The following is a 17,441-nucleotide window of genomic DNA, read 5'->3' as shown; positions in this document are numbered from 1 at the left end:
CTGGTCCCCAGTTTCCATGCACCAATCCACTGTATTCCATAAACACAGAAAAGCTTTCAATTTCCCCCCCAAATTGTTAAACAAGTAAATGAAACATATCAAGAAAAAAAAACGCACATCTTAAAAAGATGTTCCCAAATGTTTCATTAACACACACAACTATTTTAGTTCATGACTATTCTAAGAAGTTTTGTAGACAAAAACGCAAATATAGCAGGTGCTGCAATACATACTAAAGCAGCAAAAAAAAAAAAAAAAAAGACAAGCTCATCTATTTCAACAATAGGAGATAAACACCAATACAACTTCTTTTCAATAATATATCTGGAATTCATGCTACTATATGGTATGGGCTGAGGATTTACATTTACTTTTAGATAAATTGTTAATTATTTCAGGATAGTTAATTCAGGAATCATTCTTTCCCCACTGATACGAAATGCTACCTTTACCACATACTGAATTCACAGGTAAGCTTCTGGGCTTTTCAGTATTATATGTTTGTTTTTACATTAGGACCACACTATCACAATTATTAATAACTATAATACATTTATATATTATAATTTAATATTTATTCTCAATAACATAGTATACAAGACAGACTTTAGAATCATTGCAGCAAGTGCCAAAAAGAAAAAAGAAAAATAAACCTTTTGGAATTTGACTCAAATAATACTATATTATTTATTAATTAATTTGGAAGACATTGGCATCTAATAATATTGTATTCCTTCCAATCTTGAATATTTACTCAATACTTCTGTCAAATACAACTAATAACTGATACAAAGGGGTATAATACATATCCTCTTTGCTTAATTTTCCTTGAAATTTCACATGAAAAATATACATAAAATTACTTAGAAAAGAATAAGCTGTGGTATAGCATTACAGTTATGTAGGAGTAAAAGAAAAGCTTCCCGTGACAAAAGTATTCACATTATCATCAGTAACAATTCACCTACAGAATTCATGTACTTGAACTGGCAGTTTCACACTTCCCTATTGATCACAATAAAGTCAATCTTTTAAATAATCGCTCAAATTTACTGGAAACAAATAACATCCTAATACCATACCTCATGATAACATACTATCTCCTTTAATTTTTATTTAATAAATCCCAACATGATTATTTTGATAATCTGGAAATTTTACTAGCCATATAAAATCAAAATTACTATAAATGAAAAAACTTCACCTGTGAAAAAATGTAATTTCTCAACTTGAATAAATTTATGACACGCTGAAGTGATTTCCAATCATATTGTTTGACATACTTAGGTTTTAACTGAGATTTTTTTTTAATAGGAGTGAGGCCCAAGTTAGAAATATTGTTCCTTATAATTTTTTAAAATACTTCCTACTTTCCTCAAATTTCCAATACTCATTTTTGCATGCTATAAAAGAATGTGCAGGCTAAACCTACTTAGCTTTGTGTTATCTATCACTCAGGAAGAGTCTGATGCTCCTAAATGTCAAACAGAGTGAAGGAAATAAAAAGATTTAAGTGATAGAAAAATGATAACTCATAAGAAGATATAATATCTAAGTTTTGGTGGAGTGTTTAGTGACTAGTAAGAGAAGCCCCTTGTAGAAGAATTTCAGTAAGGCAAGCATACTAAGTAAGAAAGAATCAGATTTCCCCACTATGAAAAAAAATGTTTCCTCTTTTAGTCAAATGAACAATGTATCAAGCATCACAATAACAGACTTTTAAAATGAAATAATTAGGACTATGCTCATCTCTGATCTCAGGAAAAAAATTAGTCTAGATAAGTTTAAAATATAAATTTTATATACATTTAAAATGATACTCTAAGTAAAATAGCTGACATTTCTCTTAAACAATAATTTTCAAAGACATATTTATGCAATAAATTTAGCATCTCACCTGTCCAGCAACAGCACTGAAGTAAGTATACACGGAGTCACCAGCTGAGGAATAAGCGTCTGAAAATGCTGGGAACCCACAGTATTCATCGAGGAGTACAGCTGGACCTGTTTCTGGCACTGGCTCTCCCATCTGTATTCCTGGCACCTGAATGCTAAAATTTCCAAACTATAAGAGTGAAACAGGAGAAGGTTAGTAATATAAATATTACCTATTATCTATAAAAGTTGGATCAAAAGAAATTATTAGAAGCCCATCAAAAAGTAAACACAGTTACCAAAGCTTCTAATCCTATCACAAAAACTTTAACTACAAAATGTCAGATGTCCTACATTAAGACATAATTCAATTCGTTAACATATATTACCCAGCATTAAAAGAAGTGTAAAGGAAAAAAGAAAGCTGCTAGCCTCTAAGAACTTAATCTAACAGAGGAACATGTACAATTTTTAAAAATGTTTACCAACATTACTGAAGTAAACAAAAAGTAAAACAATGCAAGATTTTACCTAAAGTAAAACTAAGAAGTAACCCTCAAGACACATACTTAGAAGAATATATGTGTAAATACAATGAAACTTTGTTAAGTGTCAACATTTACAATATATTGGGTATTGTATTCTTTACAACTATTTAAACTTAAAATAAAAACTTTATATGTCAATATAAAATATGGGAAAAGGGTATATAGTTTTTCAAAAATCTTTTAAGGGGCAGGAAGCAAAATGTTTAAAGAAACTGCAGTGGTTGTGGTAGAATCCTGAGGGATGAGAGAGAATTCCATATGCTAGCCTCTCACTTGTTTCTTTCCAGCCTATTGTGACTTATTACAGTTTATATATGTGGTATTCTCTGCTGTTATAGATCATGTGATCTAGTTTTAACTAAAGCCCTCACAAAATGGCAATGGTAAAGATTAAAAACATGCACAGAAACATGAAAGGCTTGGACATGAAAATATTGTCTAAGCCTTTCCTTACCCACATTATGTAGTAATAATGACAATGATCAATTTTGACTCATTTGAAACTATCAAGAGGACAACTTGAAATATGAATTTATGTAAACCGTGTTTAGGGATGAACCTTGTTGGACAGGGACCCCAGTTCTCCTCCACATGGGCCCTTTCACATGGCTCTTCCACTTCTTCACAGCATGGCAGTCAGGTTCTAAGAGAGAGAAACAGAAGCTGCCAGTCCTCTTACAATAATAAGTCTGGAACCGCCATGGTGCCTTTTCTACTGTATTCTACCAGATGAAGGTGAAACAGGCCCAACCCAGATTGAAGGAAGTGGAGAAATAGTCTGTGCTTTTCGATAAGGGGAGCGGTAAAGAATTTGTAACCATCATTAATCTGACCACCAGGTTCTCAAATTATGAGACTGGGGAAAGTTAATGCTGCAAATTGGGAAGGCAAAACAGATTAAAAGTGATTTCTAAAGACAGATTCTTCATCTTTGAATTCATTTTGTATGCTATTTCTTGTGTGAAAATCTATTCTGTGTAAGTTTCCTGTGCTTAAAATGTATTTTTATTATTGAAAACACTGAAGCTTGTATAATACATGTACAAATAAAAACATGTAACAAAGTTTTAGATTGTTTCATTTCCTGTGACCAAAATGAGAAACAAAAAACGTCCTTTATATTGAGTTATAATTTTTATTCATATACAATTAGTAAAAAAAAAAAAAAAGAAAAGAAAACAACACAATTTTTATAAACAATACTTAAAAGAAGAAAGTAAAAATCTATTGGAAATGCATCTCCTACAGAGATAAATCATACACTTAATTAGATAAAAGTATACTATCAAAACAATTAGGTCTAGCAGCTGACATTTTATATTTTGTTAAAAGAATATAAGAAACATTAATAAGGTGTGGGTTTCCTTTAACATGATTTATAAACGTCTCAACTATCTTATTAATATTCTCCTAGTAAAGAAATCATGTAAGTTTTATCCCAAAATGTTATCCAATGTATCTTAAAATATTTCAATTACATTTTTTTAAATCAGCGTCTGTAATCTATATTGCTTCAGCTATTGAGGGTACTTCTCTTTCCAGCGATTAATAATGAGCATGAGAACAGCTGAAAAGAGATGTTTATTTTAAATTCATGGAAAAGGGTATTTAAATGTTCAAAACATATACAGACGTTCTCTTTATCGTGTCGTGGAACTCTCCATCAAATTCAAGTACTCTGACAAAAGTGGGTAAGGAAGCACCAAATTATTTGAATGAAAATGTATTACTCTTGCCACCTCACTCTGACATACATATATGAATTAGGAGCATACCAAGAGGAGTAAATATATCACACATCTAACAGAGCTTCAACCAAATGAAAATACGTCTATGCTAGGGACGTTTTTAAAGACCCACAGGTTTATGCTATCTTGACTAATCTTTAAGGGACTTTCCTTTCCTTAGGCACTTTAAACTTCCTTCCTAAATTTAAGGACTGAGGAGGAGTATGCATTACAAAGCGGAAGGTGCCACAGGGAATAGAGGCAAGTCTTAAGGAAAGCAAATCAATTTTAGAAGCAAGTATGTGTGGAAGTTGAGGACCTGGAAATTCATATCCTAAAACAAGAACAAGAACAACAACAAACACCATGAACTCCCAGGGGTAGGAGTAACTCTTTTGAAGACCACAACCATAGCCCAAAGTCAAGTCCTATGTTAAAATCAGTAAAACACAGTTTCTCTGTTTAGGCAAAAAACAAACAGAAATAAAAATAGAAAATATATTCTACCCACACCGCAATGGATCAAGCTAATGTTAACTCTGTTAACACAGCGTGCTCAACCCACTTTGCAGATCACTGACATCAATACTAAAGATTTGGGTTCCTTTCTGAAAAGAAGGGGCTAGCCACCAGGACTCTACGATTATAACTTGCAACTCCCAAAGGTGATATAGGCTAAAAGTTATAAGAAAGAGTAACTTCCCCCCGCCTGGGGGCGAGGAGGTGGGGGGGAGTCTAGAACAGATTGCCCTTCGTATAACAGTAAAGATTAGGAGTTATTTACCGTACACCTTAATTTATTCATAAGGAACTTAGAGAACAAGAAGTGGTCAGGAAATTCAGAAACAGGATCTCTAGCAACACTGAGTGGGGGGCGGGGGAGGGATGTACCACAAAAGATTACTGGAACAAGAAGAGGGTGGCTTGTTCCTCCATTCCAGGAAATAAATTTCCAAACACACATCACTCCCTCGGCTCCACACCTGCGGCTCCAAGTCAGCCCAGGCTCAATGCTCGCTGCGGCCCTGGCTCCCAACACCCCCGGAGTCCCGCGCCGCCGAGTACCAGGCGCGGACGCAGGGAGCAGCAGCCAAGTGCGGACCCGGCACGCTGGCACCGCCCTCAAGGGGGCGCCACACCCCGCGAGGGAGAGGGACACGGCCCAGCGGCTGGGACTCACCCCGCCTCCGTATCCCGGGTAGGCCATGACGAGCGAAGCAAGCGTCACCCTCGAGTCGAGTCCGCAGTGCTGGGAGAACAGCACAGATGCAGGTGCAGGGAGGCGAAGCTGCAGGTGAGGCTAAAAGACTCACCGTACAGTACACACCTCCGAACCCGCCCCCTTCCGCCGTCCAGCCCCGGCCTGCCCGGTTCCGATTGGCTGAGTCCCACACTTTGGAGCCAACTCTCCTGCAGTCCGCCCCTTCCCGCAGCCTAGCCCCACCCATCTCTGCGCTGATTGGCTACACCCCGTCGGGAGCCCACCAGTCCCTGCTCGGCTCTTACTTGGTAGCTCAGGTTCTCGCGCGCTCTCCTTCTAAATCCCGAAGAAGCCTTTTCTCCTGCAACTTCCCACCCTCTCTGGAAAGGTCTTCCACAAGCCTTCAACTCCTAAAGTTACTTTTGTTTCTAGAAACCCCAAACCGGCAAGTCTGTGACTTATTTTAACCTACTCCTCCACGCTTTTGAGCTGGACTTCAAAGACCCATCTGTGAATTTCAAAATTTGCAGTTACATTTACTTTTGTATAGTGTTGACGTCACATCAAAACTTTGCAACCAGGACCACACCTGTAATCCAAGAGGAGCGCTTCTGCGCCAAAACCCACTTGAGGCCACATTGGACGAACAGGTTATTGATTCTGTTCGGTAGATAAATGGGGACCTGAATTGTGAGATTTGGCAAATAAACAGGATATCTAGTTAAATTTGATTTCCAAATAAATTTTTTTTAGTGTAAGTATGTCCCAAATATTGCACAGGACATGAACATATACTAAAAAGTTATTTACTGTTTATACACTGATAATGTAGACGGTGTCTGTATATAATCTGACTCAGCCTTTGGGCAAACTCTTGTTCAATGTTCAATTATTTTGGCTTATTAAGTAATACCAATGGACAAGTCTGATTTATCTCTGGAACTCAAATGAATTTTGTAGCTCTGAGTTTAAAAGGACACGGCAGCTGTAGCTTTGGCTTATGAACAAATAGACCAAATGATATTATTTTGAGTTATCTCTGAAGAACAAGAGAAGGGCTAACATGTTTCTTAAAAATAAGACTATCAAAAAAATGTTAACTATTCACAAAAGAAATCAGTCTTGCGGAGCTGAGTATCTGTTGTTCAGCTATGCTACAGAAGAGGATGTTGGACCTTGTGAAACAATTCTCAGAGGAAATGGCAGAGAGAAAGGAAGATTGCTGATGTAGAAGCTACTCTTGGGAAAGTGTCTGTAAGTTCCTTCAATGCTGTAAGAAATACTTAAGCCACTAAGGTTAAATTATTGGCATAAATATATAGAGGGGAAAGGTAAAACCTACGTGATAAGAGCGAAAAATGCATGACTTATGAAGGTATCAAGTGATAAAGCACTAGAAAGAACAAACCATTGCAAAATTGTATTCCAACTGATTACATATTCAAAGAACTGCTTAGAAAGGATTGAGTGTTTACATTTATAATGTTAGGCTAATTCTGTGGTCAAAATTTTTGTTCATCTTGTTTTCATCAAAATAGCCTTATTGATGCAACTGCATTTGTGTAGTTGGGAGTTAAGTCCCCATGGGTTTCTTGCCTTTCTGCACATTTAATTTCAAAGAAAGTATTTCCTGCCAGGGTAAAGTTTGGGTACATTTGCTAGCAGCCTTCTTAGGACTTTCCTAAGCTTGGCGTTCTTCTTCCAGTTGGATAACAAACGTAATGCATGTGCAGCACCCATCTGGCAGCTCCTCTTCGCCCTGTGGGACTTCAGAATGAGGGGAATCTATGGAAGTATGAAGCTCATGCTGTCTGTTGTGCTTTGAGTAATAAAGTTCTTTGTCTCTGACTCAGGAATCTCACACATTCTGCCAATTTCTATGCAATTGTGGCACTCTACTTGTTTGCTTATAACTAGAGTAAAATATCAGATCCTTCATAGTTCCTGCCAACATATATCTTAACTTAGAGAAAGGGCTACCAAAGAAAGTTCCTACCATGAAGATGCAGAGGAGGACTTTGAACAACACAGCATCTCCCTCCCTAAAACTGGTGTTTCAAATTATAAATATCCTAGTATAAAAATTCAAATAAGGCCATAGAGTTTTTTAAAAATAATAGTAATGTTAATTTGCCTCCATCAGTCAAGTTAATATTGTATGAATAATAGCATTTTATGAAAATGTCATGTTTATTTAAAAATTTCGCTTTTTAAATATTTTCTTTTAATAAAATCCTTCTTTATTTTATAAAAATGGTTATAGAGTGAATATGACGTACCAGGCATTGTGTGTTGTGAAGTATTCTTTCTCAAAACAACTCCATCAGGTGTTATTATTCCCATTTTATAAATGTGAAAAGTCAGGTGGAGAATTGTATTTCACTACCCACAACTGCAGTTGCATAATGACTAGCAAATCTGAGAGTTTGGCTGCAGAATGTGGTTTCTTAAACATTGTATGTCCCCTTTTCTCTCCATCCCCAACCATAGTGCTGTAGTTCAGAATATAATAAAATTATTTACACCATAAAAGAAAAAAGCCTTGAAAAGTTTTTAAATGGCAGTAGAAAATATAACTAGAGAAATAGCTAAGGAAATGCATTGTTTTGACCAAGATTAGCCAATTTAATTACTTCTCTTACACAGGATACCTCCTTTCTGGTGACCATAAAGCTTACAGGATTATGTGTCTAACTATGGAATTTCTTCTGAATCTTGTTGGCATTGGTCTTATCATAAATTGAGATATTCAATTAACCAGCACATTTACCAGTAAAATATAAACAATAAATTAATTGCAGTTCTTTTTCCTATCTGTTGCCACCTCATTTTCTCTTTCCCACTATATGAATGAGGGAGAGAAAAGAGTTACAGCTCCTCAGCAAATTTCAGTGACAAACCCAGAGCCTACTTCCCTCATATAAATAATATACATATATATAATAAGACATACCAGCTAATGGAAACCAACATTCATGGAGTTTATTTCATGTCACTAAGAAATTTCATTTAGATAGAACAATTCATTTATTCAACAATTATTTATTGAACATATATAATATAACATTATTTTAGATGTGGAAAACATACATCAGTAGAAGGGGAGGAATGTCCTTGCTTTTTTGGAGCTTACATTCTAGCAGGGAGAACAGACAATAGTTTAAGTAAGGATGATGAGTAAGTAAATTATAAACCATGTGAGAAGATGATAAATGCTATTGAAAAATAAGGAAACCTAAGTCAAGGTTAAGGGGTAGGGAGATGACAGAGTAGGTTGTAGCTCTAAATGGAGTACTTGGGTAGCTTTATTGAAAAGGCAAGATTTGAGCAAAAACTTAGAGGTCATGAATGAGTTAGACATTCTGGAGGTATCTGTAGGAAGAAATTTCCACATGAAGAACTAGAGTTAAGGTCCTAAAGCAAAACCCTGCCTGACCTATTTGAAGAATAACAAGGAGGCCGGTGAGCCCAGAATAGACTGAGCAAGAGGGAGAGTAGGAGTCGTTGCAGAGCAGGGACATTGGAGCAGATCATGCGGGGCTTCACAGACCATTTTAAGTACTTTCTTTTATACTCTGGGTGTGCTACAGAGCCACCGAAGAGTTTGAAATCTAAGTGGGACATGATACGATTTAGGAAGGCTCACTCTTTCAGCTGTGTTGACAATAGAAGGGGGTTAGTGTAGAAACAAGATCTGTTAGCAATCTGTTGGTAATCTAGAGATGATGGTGACCTACTAGGGTATAGCAGTTGAGATGGTGAGAAGTAGTGAGATGATTATTCTGTTTTTAAGGTATAGCCAGCAGGGTTTACTGGTGTTTTGGATTTGCCCTTAAATGACATGGTGAAGACTGGAGGAGGAGCAGTTTGGAATAGTGCTAAATCAAGAATTAATATTGGAGATGTTAAATTTGAGACGCCTGTGATACTAAGTGACTATGTCAGGCTGTTGATCTAAGAGGCTGCCTGGAGTGAACAACTTCTGTTGAGGGTGCCTACCAGCCACTCAGCATTTGCATCTTAACAGACCTTTCTCCATGTGATATACTGTTGACAGGTGGCAAAGAATTTATTTTTAGAGAGGGAGGATTCCTCCAAAATGGCCCTAACAAATTGCTGATGCTGATAATGAAAGCAAAAGGGGCCTAAGAAATTAAGGCCTCTTTGGGCATCATTGATTATAAAAATTAATAATATAAATAGTTTTATGACTTAGAGGATTACAGGTATAGCCCATTACATATGGAAAATAATTCTGACAACTTCTAAATCCCTATAACACTTAAAAAAGTACATACACAGTGTCTGTTAGCTCAAGCTGCCATAACAAAATACCATAGGCTGTGTGGCTTAAACAAAAGGAATGTATTTCTTACAGTTCTGAAGACTAGAAGTCCAAGATCAAGCTGCCCACAGGGTCAGTGCCTGGTGAGGCCTCTCTCCTTGGTTACAGATGGCTGCCTTCTCCCTGTGTCCTCTCATGACCTTTGCTTGGTGCATGAGGATAGCAAGAGAGGGGGCAAACTTTCTGGGGTCTCTTTTTATAAGGGCACGATTCCCATCATGAGGACCCCACCATAATGACCTCACCTAAACTGAATTATCTCCTAAATACCTATCTCCAAATATCATCCCATTGGTGGCTGGGGTTGCAGCATGCAAATTTGGGGAGGGAAGCATTTCGTCCATAGCACACAAAATCTGAAAGTTGAAAAAAGAGACACCTGATCATGATGTTCACTGTTGTGCTGTCACTTTGATCTACCCTAGTATTTATCTATTTTATGCTAAAATGTATTCCTTAATTGAATTTCCAATATTCCTTAGCATAGATTTCCTTAATTGATCTACATGCAATAATTATCATACTTTTCCAGAAATTATTCATTGTGTTTTTAATATGGAATAATGAAGGTATATATGTGTTATTTGCATAAGACATAAAAATATGACAGTGTCAAGTGAAGCCATCCAGTAATAATTTTATTTTAAGTCTGAAGTTGTTCCTTTCAATATCTTTCTAAGGGTTACTGCCCACCAGTGAGGACAGAAGAAAAATAATAAGCATGCCAAATAAGACAAAAATAAATATTATTTACCATTTATTACCTCAAGCAGCCATTTGACAAACTGACCTTTCTTCAGCTAAGCTCTCAATAACACAGTTTTCTGTTTCTAATTCTGAAAATACTAGTACTCTTTTGGCAGGAGTACAAACTCTGAAGCAATTTAATAATAGTGCATTTTAGCATAAAATTGTTAACAAGGCTCTTCAACAAGGTGATAATTGGTATACTTTCTGCATATATACATCCTCACTTTGATTATTAAGTCCATTAAGCAATTTGGATTCAATGAAAACTTCTTAAGAAATTTTATATATATGTAGATAATATTGATCACAATATATGTCCACAACTAATGCTGAATAAGAACAGCAACAGTATGATTAAAAGCCTCAATAAAGTCATCTACTTTTCAGGTAAGATCAGAAAAATACCTACCTTAAATTTTAAGTCCAAGTTGCATGCTTATGAATATCATTTAGATTCTACCTAGATAACATGGGATGATATACCCACAAAGCTGTCTCTCTAGAAACATATAAATTAAATATGTCAATTAAATTCTGTTATGTTGGTGTTTATCCCACTGGTTAGTAAGTCGCTTCTGTAATAACATGGGATGATATACCCACAAAGCTGACTGTCTAGAAATATATAAATTAAATATGTCAATTAAATTCTTTTATGTTGGTGCTTATCCCATTGGTTAGTAACTCGCTTCTGTATAGTGTCAGTTAAGTTAGAGTAGTCCTGTTACAAAAAATTTAAAATAGTTTCATCAAAAACATAAAAGTGGCCCAATTCTTAAATATATTATTGACCAACTAAAAGCTGAGATCATCTCATTTCCACATTAATCCTCAGGTGTTTTGTGTATGTGTAAAATAAGAGTGCCCCCCTTCATATTTCTGAAAAATTATTGGTGGAAATAAAACCTGGAAATAACAATTTAAAAATTACAACTTATTCTTTTATATAGCACTTGATATTTTTCACAGCTGTTTTGCACATTATCACATTTGACTTTCACAACAATCTTGTGAAATAAGTAGCACCAATTACATCTTCAGAGGAAACGTAGTAATAACTTGCATTGTGGATGTAGACACAGATCAAAGCAGTTGCAAAATATTTTTAAAGCAAAACATGAACTGATTATTTTTCATGTTCAGGAAATAGCACACAAAATCTGAAAGTTGAAAACAGGAGACCCTGGTCATAATGTTCACTGTTGTGCTGTCACCTTTCACTACACAATCACCAGTGCGTGTATAGTTTTGAATGAATGTGAGAGAATGAAGTCCCATTCTTAGAGCCTTTAATGTTACTTAAAACCTAAGAATCAAGCTATAAAACACTTCATTGCTTGAGTTATCCAGAATTAGAAATTGAAGTAAAAGAAAGAGAAAAAATCTTAGTACTCTCCTGGTACAAAAAGGGGTAAGAACTGTGATAGGTACTCATGTAGATGAGGACCCATAATCAGTTATGGATGGGTATAATGAGCCCAATTAATGCACCACCCAAGATTCTGCTCAGCTCAGCTTACCTTCAACACTTTCCTTGTTGCCTGTCTTTTAGCCATAAAGCTCAGTTGCTGCTGCTGCCACCTCCACCAGAAAAAAGCAGATGGCACATTCAGACACAGTAATTGAGGGATTGTAATAAAGTCACTATTTACAAAAGTGTTGACATAGGTAAGATAAACCAATCAGGCCTGATATAGTGTCCCAGTGCAAATAGCGTTGAGGATCCATTACCACCCTTAGGCAGAAGGTGCAAGGCAAGAAAGCAGTTATCAAAACCTGGATAGAATTATTGTATGAAGAGGGTCCCCTGACACATGACTTTTGGTACACGGATGCACCATGACCTGCATAAAGATTAGCCTAAGGAATAAATACCAAAACCTCACTCTTCTCCCCACCTCTGCTTTCCTGCTAGTGCTTCCATTGGCTGAATCTGATCAGAAGCTAGAGGAAAAGGGAGCTCATTGACGCAATCCACAAAGGTTAGCCTCCCCCGGCACAGAGCAATGCAGAGAAGGGTGAAAAGTAGATCTTTATGGACAGGTGGAAAATGTCAAGCACACTGAAGAAAAAGAAATTTCAGAACTTAAATTCCGAACTCTGCTCAAATTCAGTCTCAGTGTTTCAACCCATGAAATTGTTCTGTAAGGTAAACCAAAAATCCAGATAAATTGCAGAAAGTAGATATTTATAGAGTAATTATACTGAATGATTAATCTGTATTTAATTAAATCAAAATGAAATTCCAGAACTTAAATTCCCAACCCTACCCAAATTAAACAACTCTTCAGTAAGAGTTTCAACCCATGAAATTGTTCTGTAAGGTAAACCAAAAATCCAGATAAATTGCACAAAGTAGATATTTATAGAGTAATTACACTGAATGATTAACTGGTACTTAATTAAATCCAAATATTTCACTGAGCAACTAGGTTATACAGAAGACAGAAAGAAAGAGAGAGACTCAGGTTTTTATTCAACTTCCAGGATTACAGTCAGGGCTTGAGCCACGCATTAAGAGAGGCACTATGGTAACCAGCAGAAAAGAAAGGGGGGGAGGAAGAGGAGGATGTTACCTAGCAACAGAATCTTTAGGCTAGAGTTTGCTCATAAAGTGTCTAAGAAAATTATAGTTATTGATATCAAAAAAAATAAAATGAAAAGAAGATACAAAAAAAAAAGTGGGGACATAGAAACCATTTAACTATTTGAGTATATAGATAACAAATATCAAATAATTATGTATTTGATATCCTATGTGAAATATCTTTCTGTACATTATTTTAAATAAATCTACACATCAATAAATACATGTTTAGAAGCAAACAAAACTAATTTCTGTTGGAAAGCATTGCCTAAAATATAGTTTTTCATGTATAAATTTGAAAAATTAAATTATTATTAAACTCAACTTTCAACTGTTAACTAAGCAAAACATGTATCTTCAGGCTATGAGTCTACCATAGTGTTACAATAATGAAAAACATCAGCTGATATTCAGATCTTGAATTTTGATATTTCCCCTCATTAATATTTAGGAAACATCCATGTAGGAAACTACCTATCAGCTGAGCACATTATGAAAATAATAAAGTAATACCAATGTCAGAGTTGGGACAATTTCTCTTTATTTAAACATTTTACTTTTTTAACTTTGTTAATACTGATTTCATTAATTCACACACACATTCTGTTTTTAAGAGACTAGGTTAATTGGTTCCAGTCATTATCGTCCATACTAACTCTAGAAGAAACTGTGCAATAAATAACAAAGGGGTTGACAATTGACTCCAAGTTCATTTGTTCACAGTATGACATTGGAATATATAATGCAACTTCTTTAAATCTGAGTTCCTCCTTTGCAAAATGGCGATACTCCCTATTAGAAGATCAGTAAGTCCTCTTAATATCATGACAGAAAATCCAACTCAATATATTTAAACAAGAGAATGTATTGGCTCATGTAACTCAAACTCTTGGGCATCTTTAAGTTTCATCTGGCATATAGACAGTTTCTCCAAGGACCCATATTTCTCTAGCTGTCCGTTCTGCCTCCATTCTTAGAACATAGAGGGAGGCCCCCTAGGCACAACCATAACCCACTGTTAAAAATAGCTGCAAGGAATCTCCACTTTTGTTTCTCTGGTCCTTTTTTTTTTTTTTTTTTTTTTTTGAGACAGAGTCTCACTCTGTCATCCAGGCTGGAGCACAGTGGTGTGATCTTGACTCACTGCAACCTTCATCTCCCGAGTTCAAGCGATTCTCCTGCCTCAGCCTCCCCAGTAGCTGAGATCACAGGTGCCTGACACCATGTCTGGCTAATTTTTTTTTTTTTTTTGTATTTTTAGTAGAGGCGAGGTTTCACCATGTTGGCCAGAGTGGTCTTGAACTCCTGACCTCAAGTGATCCACCACCTTGGCCTCCCAAAGTGCTAGGATTTCTCTGGTTTTAATTGGGTTCCATGTTCACACCTAATCACTATAGCTAGGGAGTGGGATATGTTGAATAGGTTAAACTAATCAGGCTCCAGCTCAATAGCTGGGAAAGGGGTCAATCCTACCCAAAGATAGTTTGAGGATGAGGAAATGGTGGTTTCTCCAGAAGAAAATCTAGGGGCAGTTTTACCAAAAACAGAAGGAATGAATACTGAGCAAGAGAAAACAACAGGCCCACTCATAAACTCATGGAGTTGTGAAGATTAAATGTAGTAACATATAGAAAGCGCAGGAAAAGCATAGGTATAGATCTTTGTTTTCCTCACATCTCCTAGCACATGGTAGGCATTTGATGTTCATTTATTCACTAAATATGCACTGAGTACCTCCTGTGTGCCAAGCTCTAAACTACTATTAAGGATTCAAAAATAATGAAGACATGACATGTCGCCTGTCCTTGCGAAGCTTATAGCTTACTAGGAATGGCAGATAAGTCAAAATGCAATTGTAACAAAGTGAGATGAGTGCTGTGGCTTAGATGTAAGCTCAGGATGCCATCGAATCACAAAAGAAAGGTGCACGGAGGTGTAACATAAGCATAGTCATGAAAACAATCCCTGTAAACATCCTCAATACATGTTACCTTCTCCCTCATCTACAGCTATTTAAACCCTTATCCCCTGAATCTGTGGCAGAAGTATCTTGGGCCCTGAGCAACTTAATTTTTAAATGATTTTTTTCTGAAGATTGGAGAGAACACTAGCAGTAGAGGTAATGAAGTAGAAAGGTTATCTTCTCTGCCTTTATAACATGTATTTTAAGTTTAAATTATAGCCATGATTTTACCTTCATAGTAGGAAATATAGGTTATCTCCCTTTTCTGTTAACTGGCAAAAAAATCTATAATTGTACATAGTTACAGTTTTGTTTAACTGAATCAGCTTAATTTGTTCCAATGCAGTTGAGATCTCGTAGTTAAAGCCCCACTAGGTGGCGGCAGAGGAAACATCATCTGTGAGTCGCAGTGTGGAGAAGCCTCAGGAAGGAAGCAAGGGAAGGCTTTCCCACTTACACCTTTCTGAGAAAAGCATGGATAAGACCATGTCTAGGATTTAGCCTGGGCTGCTTTGTGCCTGCCACCTCTTCAAAGGAGACACCGTGTCATCAAGGTTCCAGGGAGTAAGATGAGCCTTAGGCAGTAATTGGCCTCATCTGAGAACTTTGGTCAGCCTCCAGAATTCCTTTTTCAAGATAAGTTTCAGGTTTTCTCTAGGGTTCCCTGTGGGTGTTCCACAATTATTAAATGTTAACATTATGCTTAATTGGTAATTAACAGCATGCAGCACATTTGTGAGCACATAAGCAGTCTGTTCCTGAAATGAATGAAGCATTTCTAAGATGTTTATCAGGGATCACTCATAGTCCATGCATGCTGCCTTATTTATTTTTGTCTATTAAAAATCATAAATCCTTCATCGAAGTATTTTTAAATAGATTATTTGTAGTAACAAAATAATTTGGATCACTTTATAATTTAAAAATCTCTCACATACTATAAGTATGTCCCTCGAGACTCTTACTGCCTTTCAGGGAGAAAGGATGAATGAAATGAAATAATCTATGCCAAATAAGTTCTAAAATTTTGAATGAGTTTTAAGGATGAGGAGGGACTATGCAAGCTCCCCAAAGCTGTTAAATCTATATAACCTCAACACAAATACTCAGATAAATGAAACACACAGCTTATTTATTGGGAATTCAGAGGGAAAAAAAGTTAATTATTTTAGGAATAATCAGAAAATATATTTTAATATGCAGTATACATTTACATTATAAAATATGGTATAATTTGTGATCTTAATAAATAGGTGTCTCATCTCTTCATTCATTTACTGGCTTTACTCATCCATTCTTTCATTTATAACAGTAGTAGCATAATATAATTGAAGTCCCTTTCCCACCTTCAACAAAATGGTATACAGGTTCCAGAGCTTGCTCAACTTTTTTAGCATTTGATTCAATGAAAAACTGTTGATAAAGGCAGCTGCCGGCTCTGAATTAATCTTGCTACTTGTTGGGTGTATATAAATGTGAGGCAGTCTAAGAAAGCACTGATACCATATTTCTATTTTTGTGAGAATTCTTTGTACGTCATGTTTTGATCCCCCAGCAGAGACTTTCAAACGCCTTTCTAAAAATGCATAATCCCAAAATATGAACTTTTTTAAAAAAGTGTACTCTTTTTGGAGTACAGATGGGGCCCAGTGATCCACCCATTGAGACTCTCTCCATTGCCATCTTAGGGATGTATAACTAAGTCACATTAAATCTTCTCGGTTTAAATATTAATCACCTAGGCCATGATAAACTTGCAATAAAAGTGATTGTGCATTATTTTTGTGTGGAAGTTGAATTTCCTTATAGTCTCTATAACTTCCCTCCTCATTTTTGGTAAAAGTATAAGAAACTCCAGTAACTATAAGCAAGAGAGTTTTTCAATGATCTAGGACTTCCTCCTTCAGTCCCTCAATCTCTTTCCTGAACCACAAGTTGAAGGACTGCTATGGGCCTTGTTAGTAAGCATGAGTTAAGCAAAAATCCTTCGAAGTAATTCTGATTCAGATTTCCTGCACTTGTTACTTTGTCTCCAGTTTAAAGACATTGTGGACTTTTCTGTTGAATTCATATGTAATTTGATTCTTCCAAATATTAGCTAAGGATTTATGCTCTAAAGTGCCCAGGGGCCTACTGCCATGAGGTTATAGACATATAATATATATAAGTAATATTGTATATTATATATACAGTTTTTTTTTGTTTTTTGTTTTTTGTTTTTTGTTTTTTTTTTTGAGACAGAGTCTTGCTGTCGCCCAGGCTGGAGTGCAGTGGTACAATCTCGGCTCATTGCAAGCTCAGGGTTCATGCCATTCTCCTGCCTCTGCCTCAGCCTACCAAGTAGCTGGGACTACAGGCGCCCACAACCACACTCAGCTAACTTTTTGTATTTTTAGTAGAGTCGGGGTTTCACAGTGTTAGCCAGGATGGTCTCGATCTTCTGAC

The 17,441-nt window shown here is 36.2% G+C and overlaps 1 protein-coding gene across 4 annotated transcripts in view; it reads right to left on the bottom strand.

The window, feature by feature from the left end:
* The window catches only part of GCA (grancalcin), a 44,944-nt gene that overhangs the window by 14,736 nt on the left and 12,767 nt on the right, over nucleotides 1-17,441 (bottom strand). Inside the window, exons 1-3 of one of the 4 annotated variants that reach the window (XM_015432298.4) lie at nucleotides 5,331-5,478; nucleotides 2,983-3,066; nucleotides 1,898-2,065 (exon numbers count right to left, since the gene is read on the bottom strand). In XM_015432298.4, the coding sequence (XP_015287784.1) occupies nucleotides 1,898-2,029 (132 nt within the window). In that variant the 5' untranslated portion in view covers nucleotides 2,030-2,065; nucleotides 2,983-3,066; nucleotides 5,331-5,478. Of the gene's footprint in view, nucleotides 1-1,897; nucleotides 2,066-2,982; nucleotides 3,067-5,133; nucleotides 5,217-5,330; nucleotides 5,479-17,441 lie in introns of those variants that run through there. The other 3 variants (XM_005573323.5, XM_045368281.3, XM_065525579.2) reach the window with 3 other exon arrangements.

This window comes from Macaca fascicularis, chromosome 12, assembly GCF_037993035.2.
Source record: "Macaca fascicularis isolate 582-1 chromosome 12, T2T-MFA8v1.1".
In the NCBI taxonomy this organism is placed as follows: domain Eukaryota; kingdom Metazoa; phylum Chordata; class Mammalia; order Primates; family Cercopithecidae; genus Macaca; species Macaca fascicularis.
The sequence above is the reverse complement of the archived record's forward strand: the minus strand, read 5'-3'. Positions and strand labels throughout refer to the sequence as shown.